The sequence below is a fragment of the Ranitomeya variabilis genome, chromosome 6 (assembly GCF_051348905.1).
Source record: "Ranitomeya variabilis isolate aRanVar5 chromosome 6, aRanVar5.hap1, whole genome shotgun sequence".
NCBI classification, from domain to species: Eukaryota; Metazoa; Chordata; class Amphibia; order Anura; family Dendrobatidae; genus Ranitomeya; species Ranitomeya variabilis.
In genome coordinates, this window is record NC_135237.1 from 510,645,868 (window position 1) to 510,663,367 (window position 17,500).

At 42.1% G+C, this 17,500-nt stretch overlaps 1 protein-coding gene across 3 annotated transcripts in view; it reads right to left on the reverse strand.

The window, feature by feature from the left end:
* CPQ (carboxypeptidase Q) overlaps window positions 1–17,500 on the reverse strand; it is a 606,939-nt gene that overhangs the window by 414,792 nt on the left and 174,647 nt on the right. For all 3 annotated transcript variants that reach the window (XM_077270925.1, XM_077270926.1, XM_077270927.1), the window contains exon 3: window positions 15,669–15,876. In XM_077270925.1, coding sequence (XP_077127040.1) covers window positions 15,669–15,876 — 208 coding nt within the window. The remainder of the gene's footprint in view (window positions 1–15,668; window positions 15,877–17,500) is intronic.

Below are 17,500 nucleotides of genomic sequence, written 5' to 3' on the forward strand. Positions count from 1 at the left end.
CGTTTTGCAATTCTGGACACTTGCCGAAGCTTTTTAGTGATGTTATTGTGCCAGGGTTGTCTATTGGTTCGTCGCACTCTGGTATGCATGACGGGGGCGACCGTGTCAATAGCTGATGCAAGAGTGGCATTGTAGAAAGCAGTGGCAGTGTCTGTGTCGTGGAGTGAGGATATAGAGGACAGTGGTAGGATAGAGTCAGAGTGTGTGGGTGTTTAGGTGTGCGAGGTTCCTGCGTGGGTGCGCATGGTGCTTGACATGGGTGACAGGTGAGGACAGGGATGAGAAAGTGAGTAGATGGTGGTCAGATAGAGGGAGAGGGGAGGTTGTGAAGTTAGATAGGGAGCATAAACGGGTGAAGACCAGGTCTAATGTGTGTCTGTCTGTGTGGGTGGCTGAGGAGGACCACTGAGTAAGTCCAAAGGATGAAGTAAGGGACAGGAGTTTGGAGGCTGCTGACTTGTGGGTGTCAATGGGGATGTTAAAGTCACCCATGATGATGGTGGGAATGTCAGCAGACAGAAAGTGAAGGAGCCAGGTGGAGAATTGGTCAATAAAGGCAGTGGTCGGGCCCGGAGGTCGGTATATGATGGCCATTTGGAGGTTGTAGGGGGAGTAGATGCGGACAGAGTGGACTTCAAAAGAGGGAAGGATAAGGGAGGGTAGAGGTGGGATTGGGTTAAAGGTACAGTTGGAAGAAAGGAGAAGACCCACTCCTCCACCATGTTTGTTGCCAGGGCGAGGAGTGTGGGTGAAGTGGAGGCCACCGTAACATAGTGCAGCAGGGGAGGCTGTGTCAGAGGGTGTCAGCCATGTTTCGGTGATGCCCAGAAAGAAAAGATTACTAGAGGTAAAGAGGTCGTGAATCACATGGAGTTTATTGCAGATGGAGCGGGCATTCCATAGTGATCCAGAGAGAGGGTGCAGGGGGGTGGGCGTCATGGGCACAGATTTGAGGTGGGCAAGATTACGGGTGTTTATATTGGGTTAGGAGCGATAGGAGGGGGTAGTAATGGAGGGTATGAGCTATGGGGGCCCAGGGTTGGGAGAGTTGGCTATAATGGAAGCCTATGGACGCAGGATCCGTCGCTGTCCGTCAAAAGACGGAATCTAGTGACAGATTCAGTCTTTTGAAACTGAGCATGCGCGGAAGAATTTCCAGTCAGGGAAATTCTCTCTCGCGCTCTTTTTACTATTGATGCTGCCTATGCAACATAGGCAATCATATTGGGTTGGGAGCGATAGGAGGGGGTAGTAATGGAGGGTATGAGCTGTGGGGGCCCAGGGTTGGGAGAGTTGGTTATAATGGAAGCCTATGGACGCAGGATCCGTCGCTGTCCGTCAAAAGATGGAATCTAGTGACAGATTCAGTCTTTTGAAACTGAGCATGCGCGGAAGAATTTCCAGTCAGGGAAATTCTCTCTCGCTCTCTCTTGTTACTATTGATGCTGCCTATGCAACATGGTGCAATCACGCATCAGTGAAACAAGCCGTGAAACCAGCAGTCGCTTGGATAGGCTGCATTCAGATGTAAGTCAATCTCCAGCCAACCTTTTTTTCCAATCCATGCTCAGGAGCATGGAAAAGCTTTCTTTTGAGCAACAGATGCGGGTAATGAATAGCTGCCATGATGCTCTACTTAAGGCCCTGTCCGAACCCCAAACTACCCCCACACCTCCCCACACAGCCACTACATTTCCACCCCAGGCCCCATTTCCACACCAGGCCCCATTTCCACACCATGCCCCACCCCAGGCCCCATTTCAACACCAGGCCCCATTTCCACACCAGGCCCCCCATTACCAAACCCATTCCCAATACACACGGCAATCCCAATACCCAAGCCAGTCTCAATACCCAACCCAGTCCCAATACCCAACCCAGTCCCAATTCCCATCCCAACCCCCAAACCAAATGTCTTCCCCACTGTTTTCTTCCTTGCCCAGCTTTCCTTCCCTATTAAGTATTCCACCTACCCCAACACCACCCCCCCTCTGGTCAGCCTCCTGTTTTTACCCCCCCTTCCACTGCACCCCAACCAAGTAGGCTTTCCCCACCTATCGACGTGGTCCAACCTTCCAGCCCCTCCTCCGCTCGTATCTCCACCCCACACTTTGAAGAATTGTAAAAACATGTGTTGTTTTTTAACCCCTTCCCGACATGTGACGGTATAGTACGTCACATGTCGGGACCCCCGCTTTGATGTGCGCTCCGGCGGTGAGCGCACATCAAAGTCGCGACATGTCAGCTGTTTTTTACAGCTGACATGTGCGCGCAATAGCGGCGGGTGAAATCGCGATCACCCGCCGCTATTAACTAGTTAAATGCCGCTGTCAAGCGCAGACAGCGGCATTTAACTACCGCATCCGGCCGTGCGGCCGGATATGAGCGCATCGCCGACCCCTGTCACATGATCGGGGGTCGGCGATGCTCCTCCATTGTAACCATAGAGGTCCTTGAGACCTCTATGGTTACTGATTGCCGGTGGCTGTGAGCGCCCCCCTGTGGTCGGCGCTCACAGCACACCTGCATTTTAGCTACATAACAGCGATCTGATGATCGCTGTTATGTAGCAGAGCCGATCGGGCTGTGCCTGCTTCTAGCCTCCCATGGAGGCTATAGAAGCATGGCAAAAGTAAAAAAAAAAAGTTTTTAAAAATGTGAAAAAAATAAAAAAAACATAAAAGTTTAAATCACCCCCCTTTCGCCCCAATCAAAATAAATCAATTAAAAAAACCAAAAACCTACACATATTTGGTATCGCCGCGTTCAGAATCGCCCGATCTATCAATTAAAAAAAAGCATTAACCTGATCGCTAAATGGCGTAATGAGAAAAAAATTCGAAACGCCAGATTTACGTTTTTTTGGTCGCCACGACATTGCATTAAAATGCAATAACGGGCGATCAAAAGAACGTATCTACACCAAAATGCTATCATTAAAAATGCCAGCTCGGCACGCAAAAAATAAGCCCTCACCTGACCCCAGATCACGAAAAATGGAGACGCTACGAGTATCGGAAAATGGCGCAATTTTGTTTTGTTTTGTTTTTTGCAAAGTTTGGAATTTTTTTTCACCACTTAGGTGAAAAATAACCTAGTCATGTTAGGTGTCTATGAACTCGTAGTGACCTGGAGAATCATAATGGCAGGTCAGTTTTAGCATTTAGTGAACCTAGCAAAATAGGCAAGCAAAAAACAAGTGTGGGATTGCACTTTTTTTGCAATTTCACTGCACTTGGAATTTTTTTCCCGTTTTCTAGTACACGACATGCTAAAACCAATGATGTCGTTCAAAAGTACAACTCGTCCCGCAAAAAATAAGCCCTCACATGGCCAAATTGACGGAAAAATAAAAAAGTTATGGCTCTGGGAAGGAGGGGAGCGAAAAACGAAAACGGAAAAACGGAAAAAGCTCCGGGGGTGAAGGGGTTAAAAACTGTTAAATTACTTTTTGACAAGTTAAGAAAAAAAAAAGTTGAAAAGAACCAAAAAATATATACCGTATGTTTTTTACCAAAAAAAAAGATATTTAAAAAAAAAAAATCAAAATAAAATTATGTTTGATTTAAACTCTACTCTTTGTGTCTGTGCATTCATTTAGGTAATATGGTAACTAAAAAAAAAGGTAAAAAAAATATAAACACCACACGTTTCAAGGTATAACATATTGGGTTTAATACCAAGAAAAACACACTTTTGGAACCTTTTTTTGGGGGGGGGAAATACAATTTGTACATAAACATACATCCATGAAACATGAAATAAACATGTCACACAATGGTGTCTTGCCATGGAACCCGCCCAACAGGTGACACAAAATAATTCGCAAAGTGGTCCCTCATTCTGGTAACAGAACCTGTGGAGCGAACCGAGCTGCTGCAGTAATCCCACAAGGTTGTCTCCAATTCTTCTTCATCAACGGAAACAGGCTCCTTGGACAGTATAAAGTGATGGAGCACCACACAGGCCTTAACAACCTCGTCTACTGTTTGGGTTTGCAGTTTTATTGCAGTCAGCAGAACTCTCCACTTTGCCGTCAATATGCCAAAAGAACACTCTACTACTCTTCTGGCTCGAGTAAGGCGGTAATTAAATACCCGTTTTATACGGTTTAAGTCACGGCTACCATATGGTTTAAGTAGGTGCGGCGATAGCTGAAAAGCCTCATCACCTACACATACATATTGCATGGGTGGTCCACTTGTTCCCGGGAGTGGTCTGGCTGGCGGGAAATCATATGTATCTCCATACAAGCAACGGCCCATCGGAGAGTTTCTAAATACTTGTGAGTCGTTGGACCGGCCATAGGCTCCTATGTCCACAGCCAGGAATTTGCAGTTGGCGTCTGCTATAGCCATGAGTACAATAGAGAAGTATTTCTTATAATTGTAGTACTCAGAGCCTGTTCCTGCCGGTTTAGCAATCCTGATGTGTTTCCCGTCGATGGCACCAACACAATTTGGGAAATGGCACATTTGCTCAAACAGTTCTGCACTTGTCAGCCAGATGTTCATTGATGGTTGGGGGATATACTCCTGCTGTAAAGTATCCCAGATAGCGCCCGACATGTCTCCTTCACTATTCCGGAAATTGTCGAAATGCCAAGCCGGAACTGATAATGGAGTGAAGTCAGGGATTCACCCGTAGCAAGGAAGCTGTGGAAAAAAAAAATGTTAGAAAAAATAGCACAGACCAATAACATTTAAAAAATTTTTGTTTCATGGTAAAGTTTCAATAAATGGCACTGTGGAATTTTAGGTTCTGCCGGGATGCACAATAAAAACTGCATGAAACAGGTGTAAAACAGTGTAATGGCCACAAACAATAAAAAAAAAAAAAATACATGCTGCAGAAAATGCAACGCAATGTGTCAGCGCAGTATTTTCTGCAGTATGTTATATCACATTACATATGAGCAATGACATAATAAAAAAGGCAGTGGAATGGCCACAAACAATAAAAAAAATACATGCTGCAGAAAATGCAACGCAATGTTTCAGCGCGGTATTTTCTGCAGTATGTTATATCACATTAAATATAAAAAATGACATAAAAAAAGGAGGCTTACCGCAGTGTAACCATCAGCCGCTCCGCCGGTGTGATGGCACGCCTCATCCGTGTGTCCTGCCTTTGGATGACATCCTCAAGTTTTTCCAGCAAATAATCAAAATGTTCCTTCTTCATACGGACATAATTGAAAAATTTGTCTGGATTGTGCCGCAACTCCAGGTACAGAGTGGACTGGACACCCCGGGTCATCCGCAGTTCATTTATCGGACGTATCCATAGTCGTCTCCGTCTCTGCAGAAGCATCCTCCGTCTTTCTGCTGCCGCCTCCTTCTCCCGCACTATGATATCCAGGCGATTCGTCTCAAATATCACGTCAGTTACCACACTCGCAATCCTACCAAGTACACCTTCCATCTCTGCCACAACTAAAACCTTCAAAGATGGGCTGTAAAAACAGTCAGTATATTGTTTTCCATATTTTCCAGCAGCCAATCAAATTTGGGAGCCTCCCATTCTAAAAACAGATCAGTCGTAAAAACGGATGCAACGGATGCAACGCATACAGTATTTCGACGGAACCGTTTAGCGTGTTTGCGACGGATCCATCGAAATGCTGTATGCGTTGCATACGTTTTTCACTATTTTTGACGCATCCGTTTTTGACACAAAATGACGCATTTCGACGTCTACAGAAAAACGCTAGTGTGAAAGTAGCCTAACACACACATTATTTTCTCTGCCATACTTTAGAATACTGTTCACCAATGTCTTCCAGTAACTGAACCATTGTGTGCAAATGCAACGCTGCCTCTTCACGAATACACCCACGGAAATAAATTGAAGTTTACCGATTATTCTTCTAATATGATATGATAGAGTCAAAGTATTCACCTCTATGTGAACTTTCAGAAACCTCAAAAAAAAATTGACATCTAATTTTTCCATTTCTCTGCGGGTTCCCCATATCTAGAAGCTGCTCTTTTGTGTAATGAATAGTTTCAACAATGCTTTTTCCAGGCAATATACAAAGCACCAGCATTTCCGCTCTTTATCCCTGCATCTCAGTGTCCTCACCCAGCAACACACAATAGGATCGGATTCATTATACCACAAAATATTTCTAATTTTTTTTTCCGTCTATGGCCAATACAGTTTTGTGCTTCTGTACAGTAAAAGTAGGAGATCCCATTTTGTCTCTTACACACTTGTCAGAATCTTTATTGGCAATTATTTTCATTTAATACACTGCACAAAGAGATGAACGCTGGAGACTCGGATATTTTTTGACAAAATCTTCCCTATGTGTTAGTTGGACGTTTCCCAAAATCCTTCTCGCTTTTCTACTTAAACCAGCAAAACCCATTAAATGCCATAATAACATAAAGCCTCCTATAATTAGTTTTTCCATTTTCCTACTAAATAATATACAGTGGACATAGGCTTCCCTACGTTGATCTATAGGCTGTAGTCACACAATGAAACTTGGTGTGAGTACATAAAAAAAAACACGGAGCTTGACCACAAAGTGTGAACACAGCCATTCTCCAATCCCTTATTACGCAAACAAGACAATGAAGAAAAAGTAGTTTCCCTGCATAGCTAAGCAAATGGTTTTAAAGGGAATCTGACAGGAGGTTTTTGCTAAGTAATTTTAGAGCATTATGATGTAGGGGCAGAGACACTAATTCCAGTGATGTATTCCTGTTTTATCAGCAGGAGATTATCACTACAGGAATAGGTGTCTTGTGCCTCTTGGTCCAGCCCAGATCGCAACACAGATTAGCAGCTGTCAATATACAGTGTACAGAAAAGCCACCAATCAGAGGTGTGGGCGGGGTTACACACAGCTCAGCATTCCAGCTCTGCTAGATCTGCAGCAAAGAAAACTGTGATTCTATCACAACGGCTGCACCCAGTAAACTAAGTGATACATCACAGGATTCAGGGTCTCTGTCCCTACATCATGCTGCTGTCAGAATATATAGCAAACTGCTGAAGGATTCCCTTTAAGTTGAACATGTTAGCTGATTACCTTAGTGAAGTATATCGTGGCACAGCTGTGTTGGTGCTCAAGATAGGTTACCCACACCAGTAAACATATAGGAAGTAAATAACTTGGCACTCAACTTGGGTATGGTGATGATTTTTAGAATTTAAATATTTATTACTTGAATGGCAGTCCAGCATAAACGTTTCGGTCAAGACAATGAGACCTTCCTCAGTAGACTGCATTATAAAAGTATAACAAAACAATAATAAGCACATAACAAATAATAGAGTGATTTAACAAAGGAAATGAAAACCAAGAAAAATGTCACAAAATATCATGATATGTGTCAGGTAGGAGGGCAGGAGAGATAAGGGAAGGATAAAGTAGTATTTTTACATACCCCACTGCTTATATGATATGGAGGGTCACAGGGCATGGGTTAGATCCCATATACTGTAAATGGACCTCTATAAAAGAGCGATTTCCTAAAGTAATAAGATAGCACTTGTTTGATAAAGTATGTATGTATTATAATGTAATAATATATTGGTAAGTTCTACCTTTCTTCCCTATTACCCACATTTATTATTCTTTTTTTCTGACACTCTGCTATATTGCAGGAGCCGATGTCACAGTTGTATCTATCCTAATAGGACTCTTAAGGAGACCTTAAGCAATAGGTGAGCCAGGTTTCACCTACACTCCTCTCTTGATAGATACTCCCTGAGGGGACTCATGTATTTACTCTGCACCATACAAATGATTATGACACTACGTATACGTCTCTCCTAGATATCTTTGTTATTATACGAGCAACTATCTGCCAGTATATACTATACCTATACAGCTCATAGTGAGGAACAAATTATTACGTGGTAAGATACACAGTCTTTTTATGCATAGAACTACTCACTCTTATGGTCATGGATACAGCCTTAAATGTGTCTTCTATTACAGTCAACACTTGGGAGTTTTCCCTGCTTCTTTATACAACAGCGCATGCACCTAATTTTGGCTACCTTAGGTGAGAATCATCACATTTTGTTATACTAATCCTTCCTATTATTATTAGCTCCTCCCACATGACTATATGTTGTGTTACAGCTATTATCCTTACCACAAATCTGAAGTACTACACGCTCACATCCAACGTTATCTGGTTAGTACACTATTCATTTTCCTCACCTGTATATTACATACTTTATCAAACAAGTGCTATCTTATTACTTTAGGAAATCGCTCTTTTATAGAGGTCCATTTACAGTATATGGGATCTAACCCATGCCCTGTGACCCTCCATATCATATAAGCAGTCGGGTATGTAAAAATACTACTTTATCCTTCCCTTATCTCTCCTGCCCTCCTACCTGACACATCTCACGATATTTTGTGAGATTGTTCTTGGTTTTGATTTCCTTTGTTAAATCACTCTATTATTTGTTATGTGCTTATTATTGTTTTGTTATACTTTTATAATGCAGTCTACTGAGGAAGGTCTCATTGTCTTGACCGAAACGTTTATGCTGGACTGCCATTCAAGTAATAAATATTTAAATTCTAAAAATCATCACCATACACAAGTTGAGTGCCAAGTTATTTACTTCCTAGCTGATTAGCTTAGTCAAAACGACAGGCAGTATGAATCAGAGTTCGGTTTCCATTATGGCAGACATTTACTGTGTATTTTACTTTGAGAAGCTGCGGCATTACAGAACACACATACTTTAAGACAGCGGCTGGGAAAGTGGACTAGGATGACTAGTCACAGAGGCGGATCCGTGCTGGGTTCTTCCCGCCCCGCTCCCTTTTATTGACAGGTCTCTCCTTATGCGTGTTTAAGAAAAACATTTCTAAATCCTCTGAGTTATTTTAATGGTTTACTATTATGCTTAACTCTAAAAGTAAATGTAACAATTTCCACAATAAAGGGGAACATTTTATTATTATTATTATTATTATTATTACTACTATTATTATTATTATTATTACTACTATTATTATTATGATTATATCACCTCCAGAACATTAGATTATCTTTTCTCAGTCAATGTTGGATTAATTTGTCTTGTGCTTCACCACAAGTATCTAACTTCCTCCCTTATAACCCCTTACCTGAAGATATCTATCCCATCATTAGATCAATCTCCAGTACATTGTTCATCAAGCCCAGATGGAACCCTAGACTTAATATTACCAACCAAAAGGAACCAAAAAAAAGTAACTTAAAGGGGATTCATACTTAACCAAAACTGGTCTTCAACAGCTCTTATATGTATAAAACAACGAATACTACCCCTCTTAGGATCCAGTGCTGACTCTCCACTGCTTCTCCTGTCTCTGTTTTGGCTGCAGCTGTGGTATCAAGACTACAGAGGGCAATACCGCTGCAGCCAATCACTGAGCTCAGTAGCTCTGGTGATGTAGGCAGCACAAGCTTCTGAGCTCAGTGATTGGCTGCAGCTGTGACATCACTTCTGCAGCCAAAATTCGTAGAGCAGTAGAGAGCTGGGGAGGGTGAGTATAATCTGTATTTGTTATTTTACATGCGTAAAAGCATTTAAAGGGGTTTTCCCCACAAACAAAAGTTGATTTTAATCAATAGATATAGGAATAATAATAATAATTTCTACAATTGGATGAGTGTAAATAAAATGTTCCTGTGCTGAGATAATCTTATAAATCTGCCCCTGCTGTGTACGGTGTAATGGCTGCGTCTGACGTACAGGAACATGGTCTGATCACACCACATCTCCTGGGATTTCAGACTCTGTATCAGAAAATAAGTTGTGCTGGCCTCTATATGATTTATTAAGAAACCAACACAGAACAATTGACCTAAAATAACAGTATGACAATAAAAAAAAATGATATTTGTTATGGACTGGACAGATAAAAATGTGATGTCCGTGGACACCTGGTAGCATCTACTCTGCTATAATTAAATGAGCAAGACATTCTTCAGTACGACCAAGTGCTTGTATTATCTACAGGAAAGATAGCTGTCCCTAGGGTGAACATCTCCACTCCATACTAGGGCACAATGGAAATGAGCCATTTCTGCGCCATATCACTAGTAATCTGCTGTCAACACAATCCTCAGAGTTATCTGTGATCAGGGGAATATTACTGCTTCTTTGCTTCAAAGAGCCTTACAAACCGCATAAATGTAATATCAACCCAAATTATGTGGATATCATAGTCCTGTTTTGTGTGGCGCTCATAGTATTCCACTAGAATGTTCATATGGGAAAATATGACATATATAAGAATTATATCCTGCACCCATCTTTCCTTGTATACAATTAACCATCTCCCTCTCACCTGACCAGATGGAGGAGTGTGGATGAGACCCTTTATAATATATCATCCAGAAAAATGCAGAGTATCGTAGATCAGTCCAAATTTCAATGGTGACTCCTCTTCTAGAATGTCTTACTTCGTAAGACATGTCCTATCACTATCCTGGTTATTTTTGTGCTGTTTTTGCCTCGTCTGCATGTGTTTTTATTATAAAATCTTTTTATATAATTTTTGTTAGCACTGTACTGTTTTCATATACAAAATCTAACATTTTATAAGTTTGTTCCTTGTTGCTCTAAACGTACCCACAACCTTGAAGAGGGAGAAAAGTATAGCCAGGTAGTGTGTATGCTCTAAACGTACCCACAACCTTGAAGAAGGAAAGTTTAGCCTGGTAGTGTGTATGCTCTAAACGTACCCACAACCTTGAAGAAGGAAAGTTTAGCCAGGTAGTGTGTATGCTCTAATCGTACCCACAACCTTCAAGAAGGAGGAAAGTATAGCCTGGTAGTGTGTAAGCTCCAAACGTACCCACAACCTTGAAGAAGGAAAGTATAGCCTGGTAGTGTGTATGCTCTAAACGTACCCACAACCTTGAAGAAGGAGAAAAGTATAGTGTGGTAGTGTGTAAGCTCTAAACGTACCCACAACCTTGAAGAAGGAGGAAAGTATAGCCTGGTAGTGTGCATGTTCTAAACGTACCCACAACCTTGAAGAAGGAAAGTTAAGCCTGGTAGTGTGTATGCTCTAAACGCACCCACAACCTTGAAGAAGGAAAGTTTAGCCTGGTAGTGTGTATGCTCTAAACGTACCCACAACCTTGAAGAAGGAGGAAAGTATAGCCTGGTAGTGTGTATGCTCTAAACGTACCCACAACCTTGAAGAAGGAGGAAAGTATAGCCTGGTAGTGTGTATAACAGAGTGCCAGAAGCGTACCTGTCAGGTGCTTGGGAAAGTGGAGGTGCGGGTTTACTAGCGTGTTACCTACGGCAAATGTCTCACTGGAATAAGAAAATAGCGAATGGTAGAAGTAAAAAGTGCGGTGTGGATAAGTGAACTGGCTGTGGTGTGCACCTCGCTGATTGGCAGCCTATTGTGAGTGGACGAGTGAGTGTGGTAAGCAGAGTCCCTCTTTACAGTCAGATTGAAGTCACATGTGAAGCGCATGGGTGGTGTTCGTGACAATTAGTTCACGTATATTTCTATATAATGTGAGATAATAAATTTTCGGTTTGTAAGTGACCACCTTTATTTGCACCCCTGATTGTTAGGCTACATCTACTGTGATTCTTGTACAGCAAAGAAAAATCCAATAAAAAAAGCACAGCAAAAATGTTCTTGCATATCCTGGTAAGTCCTTGATTATTGCTTTTCTGAAAAGCTGTAAAATGTCTTTTCTAATTATTTCTTACTCCTATTTTGCTATATAATGGATGTATTATTGCCCCTTCGTGTGCTGTATAATCACTATGAACATTACTTCACATAAAAGGTTAGTTAACCGATATTTATATATATAAATGCTTCCCATTTCTTGAGCACACATACAGAATCAATATCTGCTCACTGAGGTATTTTCTAATCAAACCAAATTAAATATTTATCTGTTCTGGAGGTTAATTTACATTTAACTAAAGACTAAATAATCAGAGAAACAGGAAATTACTATTTGTCATATGGCAAGAGAATTGTATTTTTGTAAAGGATTTTCCTACCGTAGAAAATGACTTTAGAGACATTTCATTATAAAAGTGGTATAAACTATAGGGGATCACAATATATACTTGAAAAGCTGCCAGCTGCATAATAAATGAATAGAAGTATTGTTAGCATTTCAGCTGAGTAAAATATAATTTTTATTTTTATTTTTTTTCTCTTCTCTGTTGCAAAGATATTAACTTGTAAAGTTTAGGTTACATTTTATAGTTTGACTGAGTTTTACCAGAGATTTGTCTTTGGGGGGCGTGTACTACTTCCCCTACATGAGTTTGACCAATCATAAGCAGAGAGCGTCATGCAGGGTGGAAAAGAACACGCCTTCCTCTCGTCACTGATCGCTGCAGACACTGTGTAGAGATACAGAGTTGAGTTATGTATCATTACAAACAGAACTAACATCACAGTGTTGTTAGCTCTCACCCTTCTCCCACACTGACTGCTGTGAGATGACGTTTGGAAGTGTTTGTAATTATACATTAGTCAGCCTTGCTGTATCTCTACACAGTTGCTGAAGATATCCATGAGGAAAAGAGGGCATGCTCTTTTTCACGCTGTATGTTGCGGTCTGCTTATCACTGGTCAACCTCATGCAGAGGAAGAATGACACGCCCCGCAGAAACAAATCTCTGGTAATGCCCAGTTGAACCATTATATAAATTATAACTTAAACTTTACGAGCCAATACCTTAGTGAGGAGGAGAAATTAGAAAGAAAAACATTTTACTCAGCTCTGCAGCTACTATACTATGATGTGGCCAGTTTAACATGCTAAACGTGGTGCAAGCTCCTCTTTCAGGGCCGGATTCCCTATGCCAGTAGAAGAAGAGCATTTTAGAGGTGATAATTAGCATCAAGAGCATGTGTTTCTCACAGGTAAGAGTGATAGATGGACACAGAAAACAAAGCTATAATCACACTGTGCTCTGCTCTGTTCCAGTTATCGAGGTGGGACACAGCCTGGAGTAGTCATGACTAATGTCTGATCATGCCCACTATTCAGTTGATTGACATCCCACTCAGCATAATCACTGGCTAAGCAGAACATCAAGCAACAGTGGGTATGATTAATGAAAGCTGTGACTGGTACATGCTGTGCCCCACCCCGATAAGGCCTCTTTCACACTTCCGTCTTTTAGCTCCCGTCGAAATCCGTCAATTTTTGAAAAAACAGGATCCTGCAAATTTTTCTGCAGGATCCTGTATTTTCCCATAGACTTGTATTAGCGACGGATCGTGACGGATGGCCATACGTTTCATCCGTCGTGCACTGGATCCGTCGGAAAATTGCTGTCCGTCGGGCGGAGACAACGTTCAGAGGAACGTTTTTTCTGCACGTCAGAAAATCGCTCAGCGACGTGTCTTGCGCTGCCCGTCGTAGGCTATAATGGAAGCCTATGGGCGCATGATCCGCCGCTGACCGTCAAAAACAGGAATCCAGTGACGTATCCCGTTTTTTTATTCTGAGCATGCCTGGAAGGATTTTGTAGCCAGGGGAATCTCTCTCTCTCTCATTTTTAAAACATTCGTCGATACGTCGCATCGATGCATTCTGCCGACGGAAGTGTGAAAGAAGCCTAACTGGAATGAAGTAGAGAGCTGAGCCATTATGACATTTTCTACTTTCACCTCTGACTGCTATACATTCTCTGGATGCTAAAGTTATTAATTATATTAAAGCACCATTAGTTTCAGGGTGCTGCACATGTGAAGAGGGTTTCCATACATATCTATCTATATAATCGTCTAAGGGTCACTTCTATCTGTCACGGAAATCCCGCATAGCTGATTGGTCGTGACCGGCTATATACTATGTGGGCTGGGCAATATACTACGTGGCTGAGTTATATACTGCGTGAGCTGTGCTATATACTACGTGAGCTGTGCTATATACTACGTGAGCTGTGCTATATACTACGTATATGTGCAATATATTACGTGGCTGGGCAATATACTACGTGGCTGTGTTATATACTGCATGAGCTGTGCTATATACTACATGAGCTGTGCTATATACTTCCGTGGCTGTGTTATATACTACGTGGGCTGTGCTATATACTACATAGCTGTGCAATATACATGGCTGGGCAATATACTACGTGGCTGTGTTATATACTATGTGGGATGTGTTATATACTATGTGGGCTGTGTTATATACTACGTGGGCTGTGCTATATACTGAGTGGGCTGTTATACACTGCGTGGGCTGTGTTATATACTACGTGGGCTGTGCTATATACTACATGGGCTGTGTTATACACTGCATGGGCTGTGCTATATACTACGTGGGCTGTGTTATACACTGCGTGGGCTGTGCTATATACTGTGTGGGCTGTGCTATATACTACGTGGGCTGTGTTATATACTACGTGGGCTATGCTATATACTACGTGGCTGTGCTATATGCTACGTGGGCTGTGCTATATGATGCGTGGGCTGTGCTGTATGCTACGTGGGCTGTGTTATATACTACGTGGCTGTACTATATACTACGTGGGCTGTGTTATATGCTACGTGGCTGTGCTATATGCTACGTTGGCTGTGTTATATGCTACATGGGCTGTGTTATATGCTACTTGGCTGTGGTATATTTCTCTGCTGTATCTGTGCATCATGAATCATGGTATGTGTTAAAGAGGGGGGCCCACGGAGACTCTTTCGCCTGGGGCTTTCAAAAACCCGGAGCTGGCCCTGGCTTCACTGATTGCTCGCGTCCGGCCGGGCATGACCAATCAGCGACCGGCGCAGTTCGGCCGTGAATTGGCGCGGAATTTGAACCACGCTTCAATAATTGGTCTCGCCCGGCCGGTCGAATCCTGTATATAAATTGCATTATTCTGAAAACTTCATAAATAAACTACATACATATTCTTGAATACCCGATGCGTTAGAATCAGGCCACCATCTAGTAATATATAAAATACAAGTACAACCAGCGGCGTAATGACCACAGTTGCATCAGTTGCCACCACGACTGGGCCTAGTGGGTCAGGGGCCCGGCAACGCTAGCAAAAGCTGCAACTGGATGTAAGTCCTCGAACACACATATAGTTGAAGTGTATTGCGACGTGCAGGTCCGCAAGCCACAATACAAACTATCGGCCAATCAGAGGTCAGCAGCTGACGTCGGCCAAAGCCAGCTGCTGGCTTCACAAGAGGACGCACGTGGTGCGGGAGTGAAGGAACGGTGAGAACTTATTTTAAAAAATGAATAAATCAGCGGCCATACTACTATGGATGACTATGGGGTCCATTATACTTTATAGGAGGACTAAGGAGGTGCATTATATTTTGTAGGATGACTAAGGGGGTGCATTATACTTTGCATGATGACTATGAGGGTGCATTATACTTTGTATGATGACTATGAGAGTACATTATACTTTATAGGATGACTATGGGGTGAAGGAAGGAGATCTTATGAAGTACCTCTAACATGCTCTACTTTTACTTACATAGGGAATCTGGACCCAACAGCTTGCACCTATGCAGTGTAGAATATGTGATAAATGTGTAGAATAGAAATAACCTTTTAACTTATGAATATAATTTTATCCTGAAAAACCTTAAAAGTTACATATTGCTCTGGACACCATGATTGCAGGCTTAGAAGTTGCTACAGATGTTACTGGAGATTGCATACAAGCCTTACCTGTTAATGGAGAACGGCGCTATTGATCTGATCAAAGAGGCCACGGCCCCGACTTTCGCAGCTTCAGAGGCTCCCCTTGATCTATACTGCACAGTCTCCCCATAACTAATGAAAGGCTGGTTGTAAACCACAATCTTTCCTCTGGCCTCCACTGATCTTCTTTGTAGTTCGTCAAAAGAAGACACCACAAGAACTTCCGCCGTTATTCCTGCAAAATAAGTAAGCGATCATTACACTTATTTGATGCACATGACTTTGCCCAAAAGTAATGTTCACGCCTGATACTCTCAGGGAACAGGGACTGCTATAAGTGGTATATGCATTATGTGGGCACTTAAATGGGTATGCTCAAGTTTTAATGTTATCTTTTATTCATCTGATCCCGATCAATGGGGGTCTGACCGCTAGGACTCCAACCAATGCTGAGAACCGGGACTTTTCAAATTGGTGGTCAATCACTTGCATTGCCACTTCACTTAAGGGAAGATACCTGAGTGCAGCTCTTGGCTATGTCTGGCACTCCCATAACAATGAATGGAGTGGTACTACACATGATAGGGCACCACTCCATTCACATGAGGCTCTTCAGAGATCTGTTTCTTGAGATCGGTGGGGGTCACAGTAGTTGGACCCTAGCGATCGGGAAGTTATCCTGCATCCACTGAATAGGGGAAAACCTCCAAACTTGAAAATATCCTTTTAGATGGAATAGGTATATATGAAGATACAGCAATGGCCATTAATTGGCTGCAGCGGTCACTTGTCTGATCAGGCTAGCAGGCGATCGTTAGGTGAGCATAATTTAATTTTTCGACCATGCTGTGCTATGTTGTAGAAAAAGGAAAGTATGGACAAACCCTTTAAATCAATAGGCTGTCTTTGAAAGACTAGGACAGGTTCTCCAGAGAGGGACACAAGGTGCAACTTCTCTCCTCTCTGAACAGGTAATGAGAATCCTGAACAGAAGACCCTCCTCTACTAACAAAAAATTTCCAATTGGGCATATAAGATATTTTCCTAAACTGAGGAGCCCCTTTAAATCTAATGGGACAAACTCTTCTTTTTTATCAAGCCAGAAATAAGAGATGCGTTAGATTACAATAATTGCTGCTATAGTTTAGAATAATACATTTGATGAGATGTTATATATCACCACAAGTCACTATTAAAAATCATGGAGAGAAATAAATAATCCAATTATTCTAATCATCTCCTGCTCTATTAGGAAATTATTGTCTTCATACATAAGTGTCTGTTTCCGCACACAAATAAGGACCCTCAGATTAAGGACGCTTCTAGATGTAATGTGCTTACTTTCATCAGACGCTCGATTCTTCAAGTATAACTATTCCTTATTATTACATTTTTATTCTTACATGCTGATCCTTTGAACAACTGTTCAATAAAGAAGACATGAGCCCTACGGTCAAGATCGAAATGTGTCTCCAGGAGTCACACCAAGGACATTGGGTGTTATGATCTGGTGGCCTAAGAGCAGCATGAGATGTACTCTGGAGAAGGTGGTACCTGTACTGACCGCAGACCCTGAACTTAACACCGCAACTAGAAGTAGCCGTGGAATGTACCTATCACTCCCTAGACATCTCGACACAGCCGGAGGACTAATTACCCCTAGAGATAGAAAAGGGAAAACTATCTTGCCTCAGAGAAAATTCCCAAAGGATAGCCAGCCCCCCACAAATATTGACTGTGAGAGGAGAGGGAAAAAACATACACAGACTGAAATCAGAATTTAGCAAAGGAGGCCACTTCTAGCTAAATAGAAAGGATAGGACAGAGTACTATGCGGTCAGTATTAAAACACTAGAAAA